The 13531-nt window shown below is 49.1% G+C and overlaps 1 protein-coding gene across 1 annotated transcript in view; it reads left to right on the plus strand.

The window, feature by feature from the left end:
- Window positions 1-1085: 1085 nt before the first annotated feature.
- The window catches only part of GABBR2 (gamma-aminobutyric acid type B receptor subunit 2), a 328955-nt gene continuing 316509 nt past the window's right edge, over window positions 1086-13531 (plus strand). Inside the window, exon 1 of the mRNA XM_016146294.2 lies at window positions 1086-1866. Within this exon, the coding sequence (XP_016001780.2) occupies window positions 1540-1866 (327 nt within the window). The 5' untranslated portion in view covers window positions 1086-1539. The remainder of the gene's footprint in view (window positions 1867-13531) is intronic.

Raw genomic sequence — 13531 nt, forward strand, 5'->3', positions numbered from 1 at the left:
GTCCTCCCTGGGTAGCGCTATATATTTTGACAAACTATGGAACCCCTCCGAGCCTCAGCGCATTCATCTGTAAAGTGAGGATGATAAAGACAGTACACGATTCAGAGGGCTGTTGTGAGGATTACATTATAAGACAGGTAGTTACGTGTTCTGTGAAGGTTAAACTTCCAACCTTGTTACAAGGTCGTCACTATCACCCACAACGGTTTGTTCAGGATCAAGGATGTTTTCTGATTTGATGTCCTACTATGTCTCCCTCATAATCACACCTTGGAATTTTATATTTTAATAACCACGATTCCTATTCCTCAAGCATGGAGAGTCACACGAGGACCAGGGCCTTAGGGTCAGATCACAGGACTGCTTTGCTTAAGGTTGGCTAACCAGTGCAGCCAGCGCGCCCTGGCTGAGAGAGGGCTAAACTGTGTGGAGAGAGGAGCGCGGACCCTCTCTGGCTTGAGGACAGGGCTCCCACCCGGGGAGAATTTTAGGGCGGAGCCCTTCGGGAGTGGGGACGCGGGGAGGTCAAATGCCTGGAGGGGGCGGTAGCACACTCTAGGTGAGGACTCCAGTCTTGCCTGCGTTTGGCAAAGGGCGGTTGCTCCGACTGGTGGGGAAGAGGGGGCCCTCATCCAAGGCTCTAAGGGCCGGCGGAGCACCCGAGCACCCAGGGGGCGTTCGAGCACCGGCCGCATCTTTGACCGCCCCTTCGGGCTGCGTCGGGGTCCCCTGGGTACCCGCGCGCAGCAGGAGAGCGTAGGCTGCAGGTGCTTCTAGGAGCCTCTGTGGCGAGCTCGCCTCCCAGACCTTCCCAGCTAGACCTCCGAGAACAGTCCCAAACCACAGTGCAGGTGCTGCAGGAAGCGCTCAGCGACGCGGTGGTGGCCAGTCCTCATTCCCCGACCGCTGTCCGAGGGCGCTCAGGTCCCCCGTGGTCTGCGGGCAGCAGCGGCCCGCGCGGCGGAGGGCCGGGGGCGCGTGTGTGCGTGTGCTGGCAAGGCGGCCCTCCCCGCGGCCGCCGCAGCGCCGGCGCCTCCCCCTCCCCCGGCGCGCACGGCCTGTCCCCGTCCCCGGAGGCGGCCCGAGCCGCCGCTGTGCAGCCTCGCCTTCGCCTCCCGCGTTTCCTGCCGCCTGCCCTCCCCCGGCCGGGCTCCAGGGGCTGCCGCCGAGCGACTCCCGGCGGGAGAGCGGCACAGAGCGCGCACGGGGGCGGGCGGAGGCGGCCGGGTTCGGGGAGGCAGTGCCGGAGAGAGGCGCGCGCGGAGACGCCGGCCCCCCTCTCCACGTTTCCTCGCTCGCTCCCCGCCTCCCGCACTCCGCTCTCTCCCACCCCTTCCCGGCGTGATTGATCCGTCACGGGCGCCGCCGCTGCCGCCGCCGCCGCCGCGGCCGTTCTGAGCCGAGCCGGAGCCCGAGCCGGAGCCAGGGCCCGGGCCGGCGCCATTGCGCGGGAGCCGCGGGGAGAGCTTGGCGCGGGGCGGCGGGCCGGGCCAGGCCATGCGGGCCGAGTGAGCCGGCGCCCGCAGCCCGCGGCGCGGCATGGCTTCTCCGCGGAGCTCCGGGCAGCCCGGGCCGCCGCCGCCGCCGCCGCCGCCACCGCCGCCCGCGCGCCTGCTGCTGCTCCTGCTGCTGCCGCTCCTGCTGCTCTTGGCGCCCGGGGCCTGGGGCTGGGCGCGGGGTGCCCCCCGGCCGCCGCCCAGCAGCCCGCCGCTCTCCATCATGGGCCTCATGCCGCTCACCAAGGAGGTGGCCAAGGGCAGCATCGGGCGCGGCGTGCTTCCCGCGGTGGAACTGGCCATCGAGCAAATCCGCAACGAGTCGCTCCTGCGCCCCTACTTCCTCGACCTGCGGCTCTACGACACAGAGGTGAGTGTCCGGCTGCCCGCGCCGTCGGGACTGTGGAGGGCAGTGGGGTGGGGGGTAGCATTGTCGGACAGAGGCAAGCTTTGGTCCTTGCGCAGAGCCCTGATTGACCCGTCCGTGCCAGCCGAGAGCATCGCGGGCTGGTGCTCAGCGCTCACCCCCCGGGTCCCGCCGGGGTTGGCTGGCGCAGCTGCTACCAAGATTTCCTTCCTCTGGGATTGAATATGTGTATGTATGTGTATGCCGTGTTGACTAGGGTCTCTTTTAACCAGAGAAGGAGTGGAGAGGTGATAATTGGACCCCCAAAAGGCCTTTAGTGGTTGCCCCTGCCCAGGTCCCGCTGGTGGAGCTGTGGAGTGCCGAGTGGTAGAAACAGGCATACTGACTGCAAACTGGGCCACCTGGGGCTGGAGAAGCCACGGGCCTGCTCGCAGTCCCTCAGGAGAGCCAAAACGCACGCTGAGGTCCGGAGGGCTGCGGGACCCCAGAGGCCAGCGCGCGCAGCAGGGCAGGGCGCATGGTGCGCGCCCGCAGCTCAGAGTCCGCACGGCGCGAGCAGGTATGGGGCCGCCGGCTCTGCAGAGCTGCTGCCTAAATGTGGTTGACGCTGCGTTTGACCAGAGCGGTTTTATGAGGAGACCCTCCACCCCCACCCCCTGGTTAGTTGCTCAGAGAGTTCCCTGAGCTGATCTCGCCCTGGACTCGCGGGGGTGTCCAGCACACCGCTGGTGTTGGCTCGGCGGCTGCAGGTGCAGTTTCTCTGGGCGCAGACTTGAAGCACGGACTTGGAGCGCACCGCGAGCTTGCCCTCCCGGCCTCCTTCTCCGAGGGGAGCCGAGGGGCCGATAGCTTCCTATCCCAAGCCCTCTCTTCATGCCCTCGGCTTGGGTTCCGGCCGAAGCCCCAGTGTGGACCTTCACTGCAGCCCGGGGGTTGAAGTGCGCAGAGGGGTCTTGAAGGAGCGATCGCCGGCAGCGCGAGGTCGGGTTTGCGAGTTTTTCCAGACAGAGAGAGCCCCTACACTCCGGCCGCAGAGTCTGAGACGCGGCCTGAAGGGGGCAGTGATTTCCTGTGCAGTACGCTCTATTGGCGCCTGTTCCACCGCGCCAAGCCCGCCGAGGCGCTGGGCTTGACCCGGACTTTCCGGGGCTCTCCAGGCGCTTGCGCTAGAGAGCCCAGGTGCAGACCCTGTCAGAGAGGAGGGTCACACTGCCGCGCTTATGATGCAGCCTGTATTCTGCTTCCTTCTTTCTCTGGCTCCCCCCACCCCCCACGCCCCGAGAAAGAGCAAATCTGTATCGCATCTTATCCTCTCTCCCCCCTCCCCCCACACTTTTTCAGGGATGAACCAGCCTGCCTGCGCTGTAAATAAAAGGTGAAGGAACGGGTGACATTTGGTGACGGTGAGCTCAGGCTACTGCAAGCGAAAGTCTTCCTCTGCCCCGGGAGGATGCAAGCTGGGGGGCTGTGCAGAGCTAACCCGGCTGTGGAATCATTTTCGAATGACATTCCCATTGCCCCCATCTTTGCCAGAACATTTCAAGTTCTCTGGAGTACTTGCCCCGCACACGTAAATGGAGAGGGCCATGCAGTTATACCGAGGCATGTATTCTGGGCACTGTTTCACTACTGCTTCGGTACATATTTTTTTTTTTTTTTTGGAAGGGACATGGGAGAATCGGTTCTTTGGAGACAAAAACATTTGTAGACAGGGCAGCCCTGCTTGCATCATCACCAAATCAGGTCAGCTGCATAATGTTTTCATCATCAATTTATCACTTCAGAAAGCTTTCCTGAAAGAGATTTCATATTAGCTTGTTTGTGGCAGCAAAGGAATGGGTGGTTGGTTTCAGGGTGTGGGCTGAAGCTTTTACATTTTATTTTTCAAGTGTGTCTTGATGACTTTCTGAGTGAGAAGGCCCAGAGTCAAGAGGATGAGACAGTCAGAAGACTGTTCAGTTGGTGGGAATATGTAGGAGGCATTGGGAAGGAGGGCAGAGGGTAACATCAGCCTCATGCAAACAAGGGATGCGTCGTCTCTAGCTGTGTAAAGGGGCACAGAACATGGGCTTTGGGGTGCATTGGACCAGGACTCTAGTCAGAAACAGGTTAACTTCCCCCTGGGTGACCTTGAGCAAGATATTTAATCTCTCTAAGCCTAGATTTCCACATTTGAAGAAGTGGGCCTATTATATGTACTCTGCAGGGTGGCGATGTGACGCTTAAGGGAGATAATAGGCCAGAGTGGAAAATGCCTTGAGCTGGCAGACTCAGAGGCCAGTGCTCTGTCTGGCATGCCGTAAGCACTAAATAAATAGTCCTTACCTCCCTTCCTTCATTTCCCTCTGGTGTGGATTCACAAGTAAGACATCGAAACATTGGTTGTGATAAATTGGTCACAACTAAAAGACTAAGATGGTTTATTTGTTTTTCTTGCTTTTGTAATTTCCCGAAGAGTCAGTGAAGTTACCGCGAACACGAAAAAAGAATTCTGGCTTACAATCAAATCATTATGTTATCTCCTGCCATAAGGTATTACATTTGGGAGAATGCCCCAGTGATATAATACCTAATTTTTTCAAGTGGCCCGACTTTAGGGTAGAGGTACTTTCTCTGTGAGCCGAAGTAAAGGATCAGTCTGGGTAACTGCAGCAAGATCTGCAATCATCTAAAGGGTATCTGGGGCCTGTTTTATTCATATGGGCTGTATTTGTGGATTGTGTGTACATCCTAATCACTTGCTGGCTGTGTCACTTTTTGTCTGTAGACTTAAACACAAGATGGATATGGTCAACGAATTTTGGCTGCCTTTGCTGACATTTGCTGTCAGTCAATGGTCGGAGACTATGGGCAGCCAAATGGACCTCTGTCCACATAGCCTTCAGAGAGATGGAAATTTAGCAAGGAATGGGTTAAACTAATAATTGGGATAGCTCGGTCAATAAAGGAGTCTCCTGCATGCATTTATCCAGATTGACCCTCTACCGTAACTAGAATAGTGACAGAACATTCAAAGTCCCACTAATGCCCCGTGTTTGTACAAATGAAACATCTCAACAGAGCATCTGCTAGTCAGGACCTTTTCTCTGGTGTACCTCAGATCACTTTAGTAATACCTCTTTTGTCTTACAAGGAAGAGTTGAGTATATAAAAATGTAAGCAAGGTCAGTGAAAATACATATAAAAGGAAGCATCAGAAACCACATAGAACAATGGAAGTTACTATACCAAGAACCTGGGATAATATGCTTATTGCATTTTTGAGTGTTAAATTTTAACTCTGAGCTTCCTGGCAGTCAAGGTAAAAAGGTAAACATGGTAGGTTACATTTCTTGTGTTTGATTAAAAGACTGAGGGACAGTGTCTTTTTTAAAAAAAAGTTTTACAGGAGCTTCAGAAATGTTTTCCATGTGGTTATTTCTCATTCTTTGGTAACCCCATTAATAAAATAAAGAAGAACCAAGAAATGAGGTTTTAAAAATGTTGGTTTTTTTGATTTGATTAATGTTAACTTTAGAAAAATTGAAAATTATAGAGAAGCATGAAGAAAGATACTAATTTTTTATAATTCACCTACACAAAGATAATTACATCTAATAATTAGCATTATTCCCTTCCAGTTGCCACTCACTACTTATGTACTTGAGATCTTATTCTATGTGCTCTTTTATATTTTGTTTCATTCAGCCAACATTATGTCATCGGTATTTCCCTATGTCTTCAAATCCTCTTTCAAAAGATGATTTTTAGTGACTGTTTCCTTTTCTATCCTATGGGTGCACCATAAGTATTCAATTGTTCCTCTCTTGTTGGATTTATGTTTTTCTGCTTGTGACTATTTTAAATTATTCTGTAATAAACTTAGGAAAAGTTTAGGAACCAAAGGAACACATTCGAGGTGTGCATCTTTCAGAAAATCTACACCAATGCAGGGATTCAGCTTAGAAAACTCAGAGAAAACTCAGTGATTGGTGAGCACCATCTTTTCTTGAGTAGTTTTGCCAAATATCTGTTCTCTCATTCACTATGCTTTAGAAAGGACCCGAGCTACTGTTAGATGGAGGTTGAGCTTTTCAAGGAGGGCCGAGTACAGTTCAGCAGGCATTCATTGAGTACCTACTGCAGTTGCTAGTGCTGCAGAGAGGACTAGAGCTCTGCCCTGAGCTCAAGAGAGAAGCCAGTCCAATGGAGAAAACAGAGGAAGCACATATTTCTCATTTTCAATACTAGATAGAAAGAAAATGATTGTGGTGATTGTTGCACAATTCTATGAATATAATAAAAATCATAGAATCTTATACTTTAAAAGAATGAATGTCATAGTACGTGAATTATAGCTCAATACAGCTGTTCTTAGAAATAAAAAGAGAAAATGACCTATTTGAAAATCAGGATCACATCTTATAACCCCATTGCCCATCATGGTACCTGGCCCTTAGTAAGTGTATTGCTTAGGACTCAGTTGCAAGTGACAGAAACCCAACTTTAACTAGTTCATAAGACTGAAAAATCCTCGTGTGGGGCTGTATTCAGGCATGTTGAATTCAGAGACTTAAATGATATCTTAAAAAAACCTCTCTCTCTCTCTCTGTCTCTTAGCTTGGATTTCCTCTGTGTTTGGCTTCAGTCTAAGGCAGGCCTTCCCTATGAGGTAACACAGATGACCCCTAGCAGCTACAAATTTATACATTCCTAGTTTAGAAGTTCCAGTGAAAAAGAGTGTTTCTCTCCCAACTGTTTCAGCAAAAATGCCAAGCTCAGCTCTCATTGGCTTGAATTGGGTCATTTGTCCATCCCCAAACCAATCCCATGACAGTGATGGGCCTGGGCCATCCGCCAGCCTTTCATGGAGCTGAAACTGGCAGTTAACAAACAGTACACATTAGATCATATAGTCTAGAGATGTAAGCATAGGATTTAATGAAATGTTTCAATTGCTTTGGTTGTCACATAGCTTATAGTCAAAGATTAAGAAAATATGTTAGTCACTTTTAGTCAAATATTATAAAGTATGTTTACTCATGTGCTAGAGGCCTGACTATAAAGCAAGTTCCAGGAAAAAATGTTTGAAAGCAGACTTTTCTTGAGATAATAGAAAAATGTAGCTAGTTAAGCACAAAACAATGATAACTTAAATAATAACGATGGTCATAAGACATTAGTATCTGCCTTTTGCTTTAAAGATAATGTCACTGATATATAGCAGTCATGACATACCTTGCAGAATCTTGCTTCTTTAACCCAGTTAGATCACCTGACCACAGTGACGAAGCCACCAGAGAAGATGATATCCAGAACTGAATTAATCGGACTAAGGAAAACCACTAAAGCTTATATAAGAATTAACGAATCAGCTTCCCCCATGACCTCTAACACCTAACTCTCAATCTTTGCCTTTGAAAACCTTTGAACAATTGAGGAGTTTGGATTTTGAGTGCTAGTTTGCTATTCTTTGGGCTTGGCATCCTACCAATAAACTGCCTTAATTTCTCCACCGCAAAACTTGATATTCAGTGTTTGGCTCTGTTGCACGTCAAGTGGGCGGACCCTCTTCAGTTCAATAACCTAAGGAGAGGGAGGCGAGGTCGGCCCCATCCAACTACATGAATACAGAGTGGAGAAGAAGTGATTCCTCGATGGACATTTGAGGTTGTTCAAGGGGTGTGGACACCAGGTGGGTCTGATCACAGATATCCACAAAAGCAGGCACTTGGGAAATGCCGAATTCAAGAATGAAACAATAGATGCCGGGAACATTAAGATAAAGAGAAGATCATATTGAGGTCAAGAGGAGCCTCCTGGAGGAGAATTAGAGATGGGCCTGGAAGGTGAATATAATGTTGACACAGAGAGGTGGGGGCTCAGGAAAATGGAGGTTGGATCCCAGGAAGGATCCCCTAGATCACAGGACGGAGGCAACAAAGTGTGAAGTGTTTTGGGGAAGCACTGACTTGTGTTTTTAGCTGCATGCAGGGTTTCTGGAGGGAAAGATAGTCTGATGTTAGGTATGGAAGGCCTTGAATGCTATGTCAAGAAGGGCGGACTTTATCCTGGAGCTGTGAGGAGCTGTGAGGAGCTGCGGGGGTTTTTTGAACACGCATGTGACATAATCAGGGTGGGCAGGAGTGTAGAAGCCGGACAGTAGACAGATGAGCCTGGTGACTGAGAAGCCAGGAAGCTATGATAGTCGTTGAAGGGATAGATGCTGAGGCTTGAACAGAAATGGAGAAGCAGCGAGGGCATGTGGAGAAGACCCAACAGGGCAGAGAGGGAACTGCGGGGGCAGGAGGCATTTGACAGGCGACCCAGTCATTCCCGTTAGTTGCACTGTAGGGGAATGAGGAGAGAACTTCCTTGTAGGGATGAGGCTGGGCACAAAATGGCCAGCTCCAGCTCCAGAACCTTCGGTTCCCCTAGCTCATAGCACATGTTGTGTGAGCATCTTGTATCCCCATTGGGCACCACTTACCTGCTTGGTAACCTTGGACGAGGCACTGTGCCTCTCTCTCTTCATCGATAAAATGGGCCTAATCTACTAACTGCCTTATAGGACGGATGGGGAACAAATGAGATCATCCAGGTAAATGATCAAATCAGTGCCTGGTATACTGGGAGTGCTTGGTGAATATACACTGCTATATTGTCGTCATTGTTGTTATTCCTCTACTATATGAGGATAATTATGCTGACTTCACAAGGCTGTAATAAGGAATAAATAGAATGGATATAGAACTTCAAAATACGATGTAAACGTAAAACAGTACTACCTGTCAACTTGTTTTCCAACACTGGTTGCCGAGAGGAGTGTTAGAGAGAGGGTGGGAGCTTGAGATCTTTATTAATGTGTATCTCCCAGCACATCTTCCACTCTGCTGTGTATCACGGCCCTTTCTCCCCGCTGGACTGTAGCTCTGTGAGGGCAGGGGCAGTTTGATTCCCCAGTGTCTTACATGCAATGGGCATCATGGAATATTTGCTGAAATGGACGACGGTACGTGGATAAATTAGAAAGTACTTTCTGAGTTAGCATCCCATGAAATGAATGGTTTGTCTGGACCGCTTCCCCAGAGTCTTCACCCTCCCCCCTCATCACCACAGCACTTAGGTGACCCCTTATATCTAGATTAACTCGACTGCCAAGCTGTATCTGCCCTCTGCATATTCCTACCAGCATCAACCCCTGAGCTTCCCCAGTATGAAGGCAATGCCTTTTGCCATGCCAGCATCCGACCAGCTCCTCAGCCCTAGCCAGGCACCTGTGGGGGTTTTGTGGGGGTAGAACTAACACACTAGGGCCTGTTTAGTACTTAGTATTGGGCTAAGAGTTTCAGCTTGCTAACTTTACTTCGAAAACGTCATTATGTGTTTGGCCTACCCTCCTGTGGGCACAGGATAACATCAGCTTCTTCACTCAAAGATCTGAGATCTCAGCAGGGAAATGAGCAAGCTTGGAAGTGTAAGATAGCTGTGCAAATAGAAGTGTTAAACAAATCATGTATAGGATATGTGTCTTTTGTTAATCAGGGTGTACTAGACTATGCTGTGTTAACAAACATAGCCTGAAATCTCTGGTTCTTAACATAATAAAATGTATGTACTGCTCACCCAAAGTCAATATGTGTCAGAGGTCCTCCTCCTCCAAGCGAGAACACTAGGATCCAGGCTGATTTTGTGTTGTGACTCTTCCATGTTGTGACTTCACGACGATGGGAATATGGGAAAGCCCATAGAGAAGGCACACAAGATTTTTAATCATCTTTACTTGCAAGAGACATATATTATTTCTACTCCTATTTCATTGACCAGAAATAAACACTGGTCAACCTAACTTCAAAGGATGCTGGGCTATGTAGAGTAGTTTGATGCCATGGATACTTGTCATTCTGGGTCCTTCAGGAAGTATATGCCAAGATGGATTTATAAATACAAGAGTTCTTGGGAATAATATCTGTGAAAGATGAAAGAGGAGGTAAGGAAACCCTCAGACCATAATGCCGTTCTGATGCCTGAAAGGAAAATGGGGAAGAGGAAGGGTTGGAAGAATCTCAGAAAGCTGTGGCCAGCCCAGTGGGGTACTCTGGAGCAAAAATTGCCCATTAGAGGGTTCCCATATTGTACCTAAAGAGCCAGGCTCTAGAATCCCTGCCCAATTCCATCACTAGCTGTGGACTGCCTGGGGAAATTGTGTCCTTGGCTTAATTAAATGCTGCGACAGATCTTGAAGCTACAGCTGAAGGCTGTTAGCTGACTGCACTCCTCCTATAGATTCTCTCTTCAAAGGAGATCTGGGTGACACATAGACCCCACCTTTGAGGAGCTCACTATTTAAACAGGTGGCCAAGACAGAAACCATTACACTTAGTGTGACCCAGCCATGGAAGGGGGCAGCAGAAGATGCTGGGAGCACATTTCTCTTATAGAGGTACCTAGTTGGTCATTACCCATGCTGTTTGGGAATGAAATGTAAATGACTTCTTATCGCTTACTTTTCTGGTTATTTATTTTGGTTCTAGGAAGGTGAGAGAATTAAATGTCATAGTTTGCCCAATGAGCATCTGCATTCATCTGCTCCTTTATTTTCTTCTTATACTCTCTGCTTATGTAACGATGTGCAATGAAACTGGTAAGATGCATGCCTCTCTGTACCTTTCTAAGAACGAGCAGGTGTGCCAGGCTGAAACCATGGGAGTGTGAGCCCCAGATGGGTTCAGCAGTCTGGGTCTGGTGCTAGGTTAGTTGCTGAGACCACAGAGAAGTCTCTGCTCCTCTCTGTGAATTGCAGCATGGACTGAGGATCTCTGCTCCCATGTAAGTGATAATAGGGCAGGCATTGGATGTGCCTGGCTCCCTTGTGCCTCCCACCCCTCCCCAGGCACTATCTCAGGGCTAGGCACAGAGAAGGAGCTATTTTTTGAGCAAACAGTTAGATCTAAAAGCCTGGAACATAGCTCTTGGTTCTAAGAGGATTAATGGGCATAGTTTTAACAAACTGAGGAAGTTCTTTGTATGCCAAGTCATGTGAGGTGAGCTTTCTGCTTGTTCTTTATTCATTCTTTGGTGCTTCCAGGGGCCTGATAGTTGTAAAGTGCAAAGGAGAAAGGTTATTTGCTGGATGTTCCAATAGAAGATTATGTGAAAAGCTGATGGCAGTCTCCTCTCCCCTGACAGACATACACAGCATCCTCCAATACACATCAAAACCTAAGAAAGAGTTTTCAGCATCTGAGAACTATTACACTTTTAGGAGATTGATTTATTGGAAAATACTCAAACCGGCAGTTGGTGAGCATAGGAATCAGGTTCTAATATCCCACTTCTACCTCCAGGGAACAGGAGAGCAAACAGAGGCTAGACTGGGCTCTGGTCCTAGAAGAAATTGTAAGACTTACAACAAGTCATGAGCCTTGGCGAGCCAGGCAGTCTAGAGACAGGTTGGGGTATAGTGAATAAAGAGGGGCCCTGGGATCAACTGAATAGCAAGATTAATCCCAGACTCTGTGCTCCTGGGCTGGAAGCTTCTCCTCTTTATCCTTCCATGATCAGGACTGACTTAGGAACTGGGTAAGCTTGGTCTGGAGGTCACCATCTCTCTGATCTGGTTTTCATCTGGACCCCAAATTCACTAATCGAGTTTATTAGAATCTTGTACAAAGAGGAAATTGGTTATGAGCTGGAGTTTGAGGGTCTGAGAATTCTTGAGTAAAGGGCATAAATGTTTTGACACCTTTTGGACTTGATTGGAGCATTCCTTTGCCAATTTTCTACTTTTCTAGTTTTTTTTTTTTTTTTGAACTGTCTACATGGCTGGAAGGATAAAGTGTCATTGTCATCTAGAAAATTAGTGGTAGATCCAAAGTACCCAGTAAATGGATTCATCTGTCTTCATCAGCATCCACGTTCCACAGCTGCTGGCTGGAGCAGGCCCCTTCTCCTGCCACTCGGCAAGGACATCATCAGTCATGGTTCTGATAAAATCTAGCCAAAGAAGGACTTTGTGGAGTGATAGATTATTGCCGCTCTCGTGGCGCGGGGTCAGGAGGTGGAAGAGAGAAAATGATATTTTCATACTCTGTTCATGATCCACTTGACTTTGTTCAGAGGGAAGTGATTTTGAAAGTGACAGACATCCTTATAGTAATAACTATATTATCCAAATCACTTCGTTTCTAGAACTACCCATTCACTGAAGCCTTTCCGAGAATGCCCAGAATTGTTTCAGGGATTCTGGCAGGTGGACCCTGGAAGTGCACTCCAGGACATGTGATCAGAGCCATGCCAGTGCTCCCGCCCAGCCCAGCTCAGAGTGCCTTGACTTCAATAGAAGGAGAGTTGGCTCCCCATTCACTCCGCAAAGCATCCTCTGGTGCCCGACTGACCCTTCCTTGCTCCTTGCTAGACTTTGAGAGTTCTAGAAACATTGGGAAGCCTTTGGAGGAATTCTGATCTTGTCATAAACAGAGGAGAAAGTAATGGAAACGTTTCGTTGCAAATGTGTAGAAGGAAATAGAATATGATAACGACAACTCACCTGTATCTTGTGCTTAGTGCGTCCATCATTATGTCAGGAGCTTGGCACCATCACTCATTCAATCCTCATGACAATCTGATGCAGTGGGTACAGTTATTGTCTACATTTTACATTGAGGCTTAGAGAGTTTAAATGACTTATTTGATATCACAGCCAACCAAGTGGTGAGCTGGGATTTCAATGTGGATGGTCAGACTTTGATCTCTGCAGCTAGAGCACTAAGTGAAACAGCATCTTCATCTTCATATAATTAGTTATCTCTTCCCATAAGAGCAAATTGCAAGTTTTGTCAGCAGTTGATCCTTCCCTCCCGCCCGCCCGCCCGCCCGCCTGTCTTCCTTCCTTCCTTCCTTCCTTCCTTCCTTCCTTCCTTCCTTCCTTCCTTCCTTCCTTCCTTCCTTCCTTCCTTCCTTCCTTCCTTCCTGTGAATTTCACCCAACTATTTGCCTCTCCCTCTAATTCAGCCCCACCCTTACCCATTTCCCTGTCCACCCACTCAGTCGCACACAGCCAGCGCTGTACTCTCTACTCACTTTAAGCGTGTCTATCTATACACTTGGCTCACACAGATCCACTCTTTGCTCACCCTTGTACCTACAGAACTCGTCACCTCCCATGGTTTTTTCTGAGTGTGTCAGTATTATGTACGCCTATGTTTTTCCTATTAGACTTGGGCAGCAGTAGTACTTCCTTTGTATATGTAGCTTGTACTTGCTAAGCACCTACTCAGTGCCAGGCCTGGGGCTGGTTGGGGGGCATGTAGAGATGGGACCGGAACAGCTGTACTCTCAAAGGAACATGAGGATGCGCCCAAGATTGTTACTGTGCAGCATGAGAAGAGTGATGGTGCAGCCTGGAGCAGGTGCAGGGGCTGTTCCCCAGGTGCAGAGGATGGTTAGGGATGCTGACCCAGCACTCTGGTTAGGTGGCTTCCCTGCCTGATACCCTGGAGGAATTCATTGTTGTTCTGGGAATGGGAGCAAAACTCCTCCTTGGAGGTCCTGCAGAGTCTGCCCTGCCTATTCCCCAGCTTCAGTTCTGAGTACTTTCCCCTCATCCCCTGGGTCCAGACACATGGTCCTTTTAGTTTCTCGGTTAAGTGTGCTCCACTCTGCACAGGGCCTTTGCACAAGCTGTCCT

Source organism: Rousettus aegyptiacus, unplaced genomic scaffold (genome assembly GCF_014176215.1).
Source record: "Rousettus aegyptiacus isolate mRouAeg1 unplaced genomic scaffold, mRouAeg1.p scaffold_m13_p_3, whole genome shotgun sequence".
In the NCBI taxonomy this organism is placed as follows: Eukaryota; Metazoa; Chordata; class Mammalia; order Chiroptera; family Pteropodidae; genus Rousettus; species Rousettus aegyptiacus.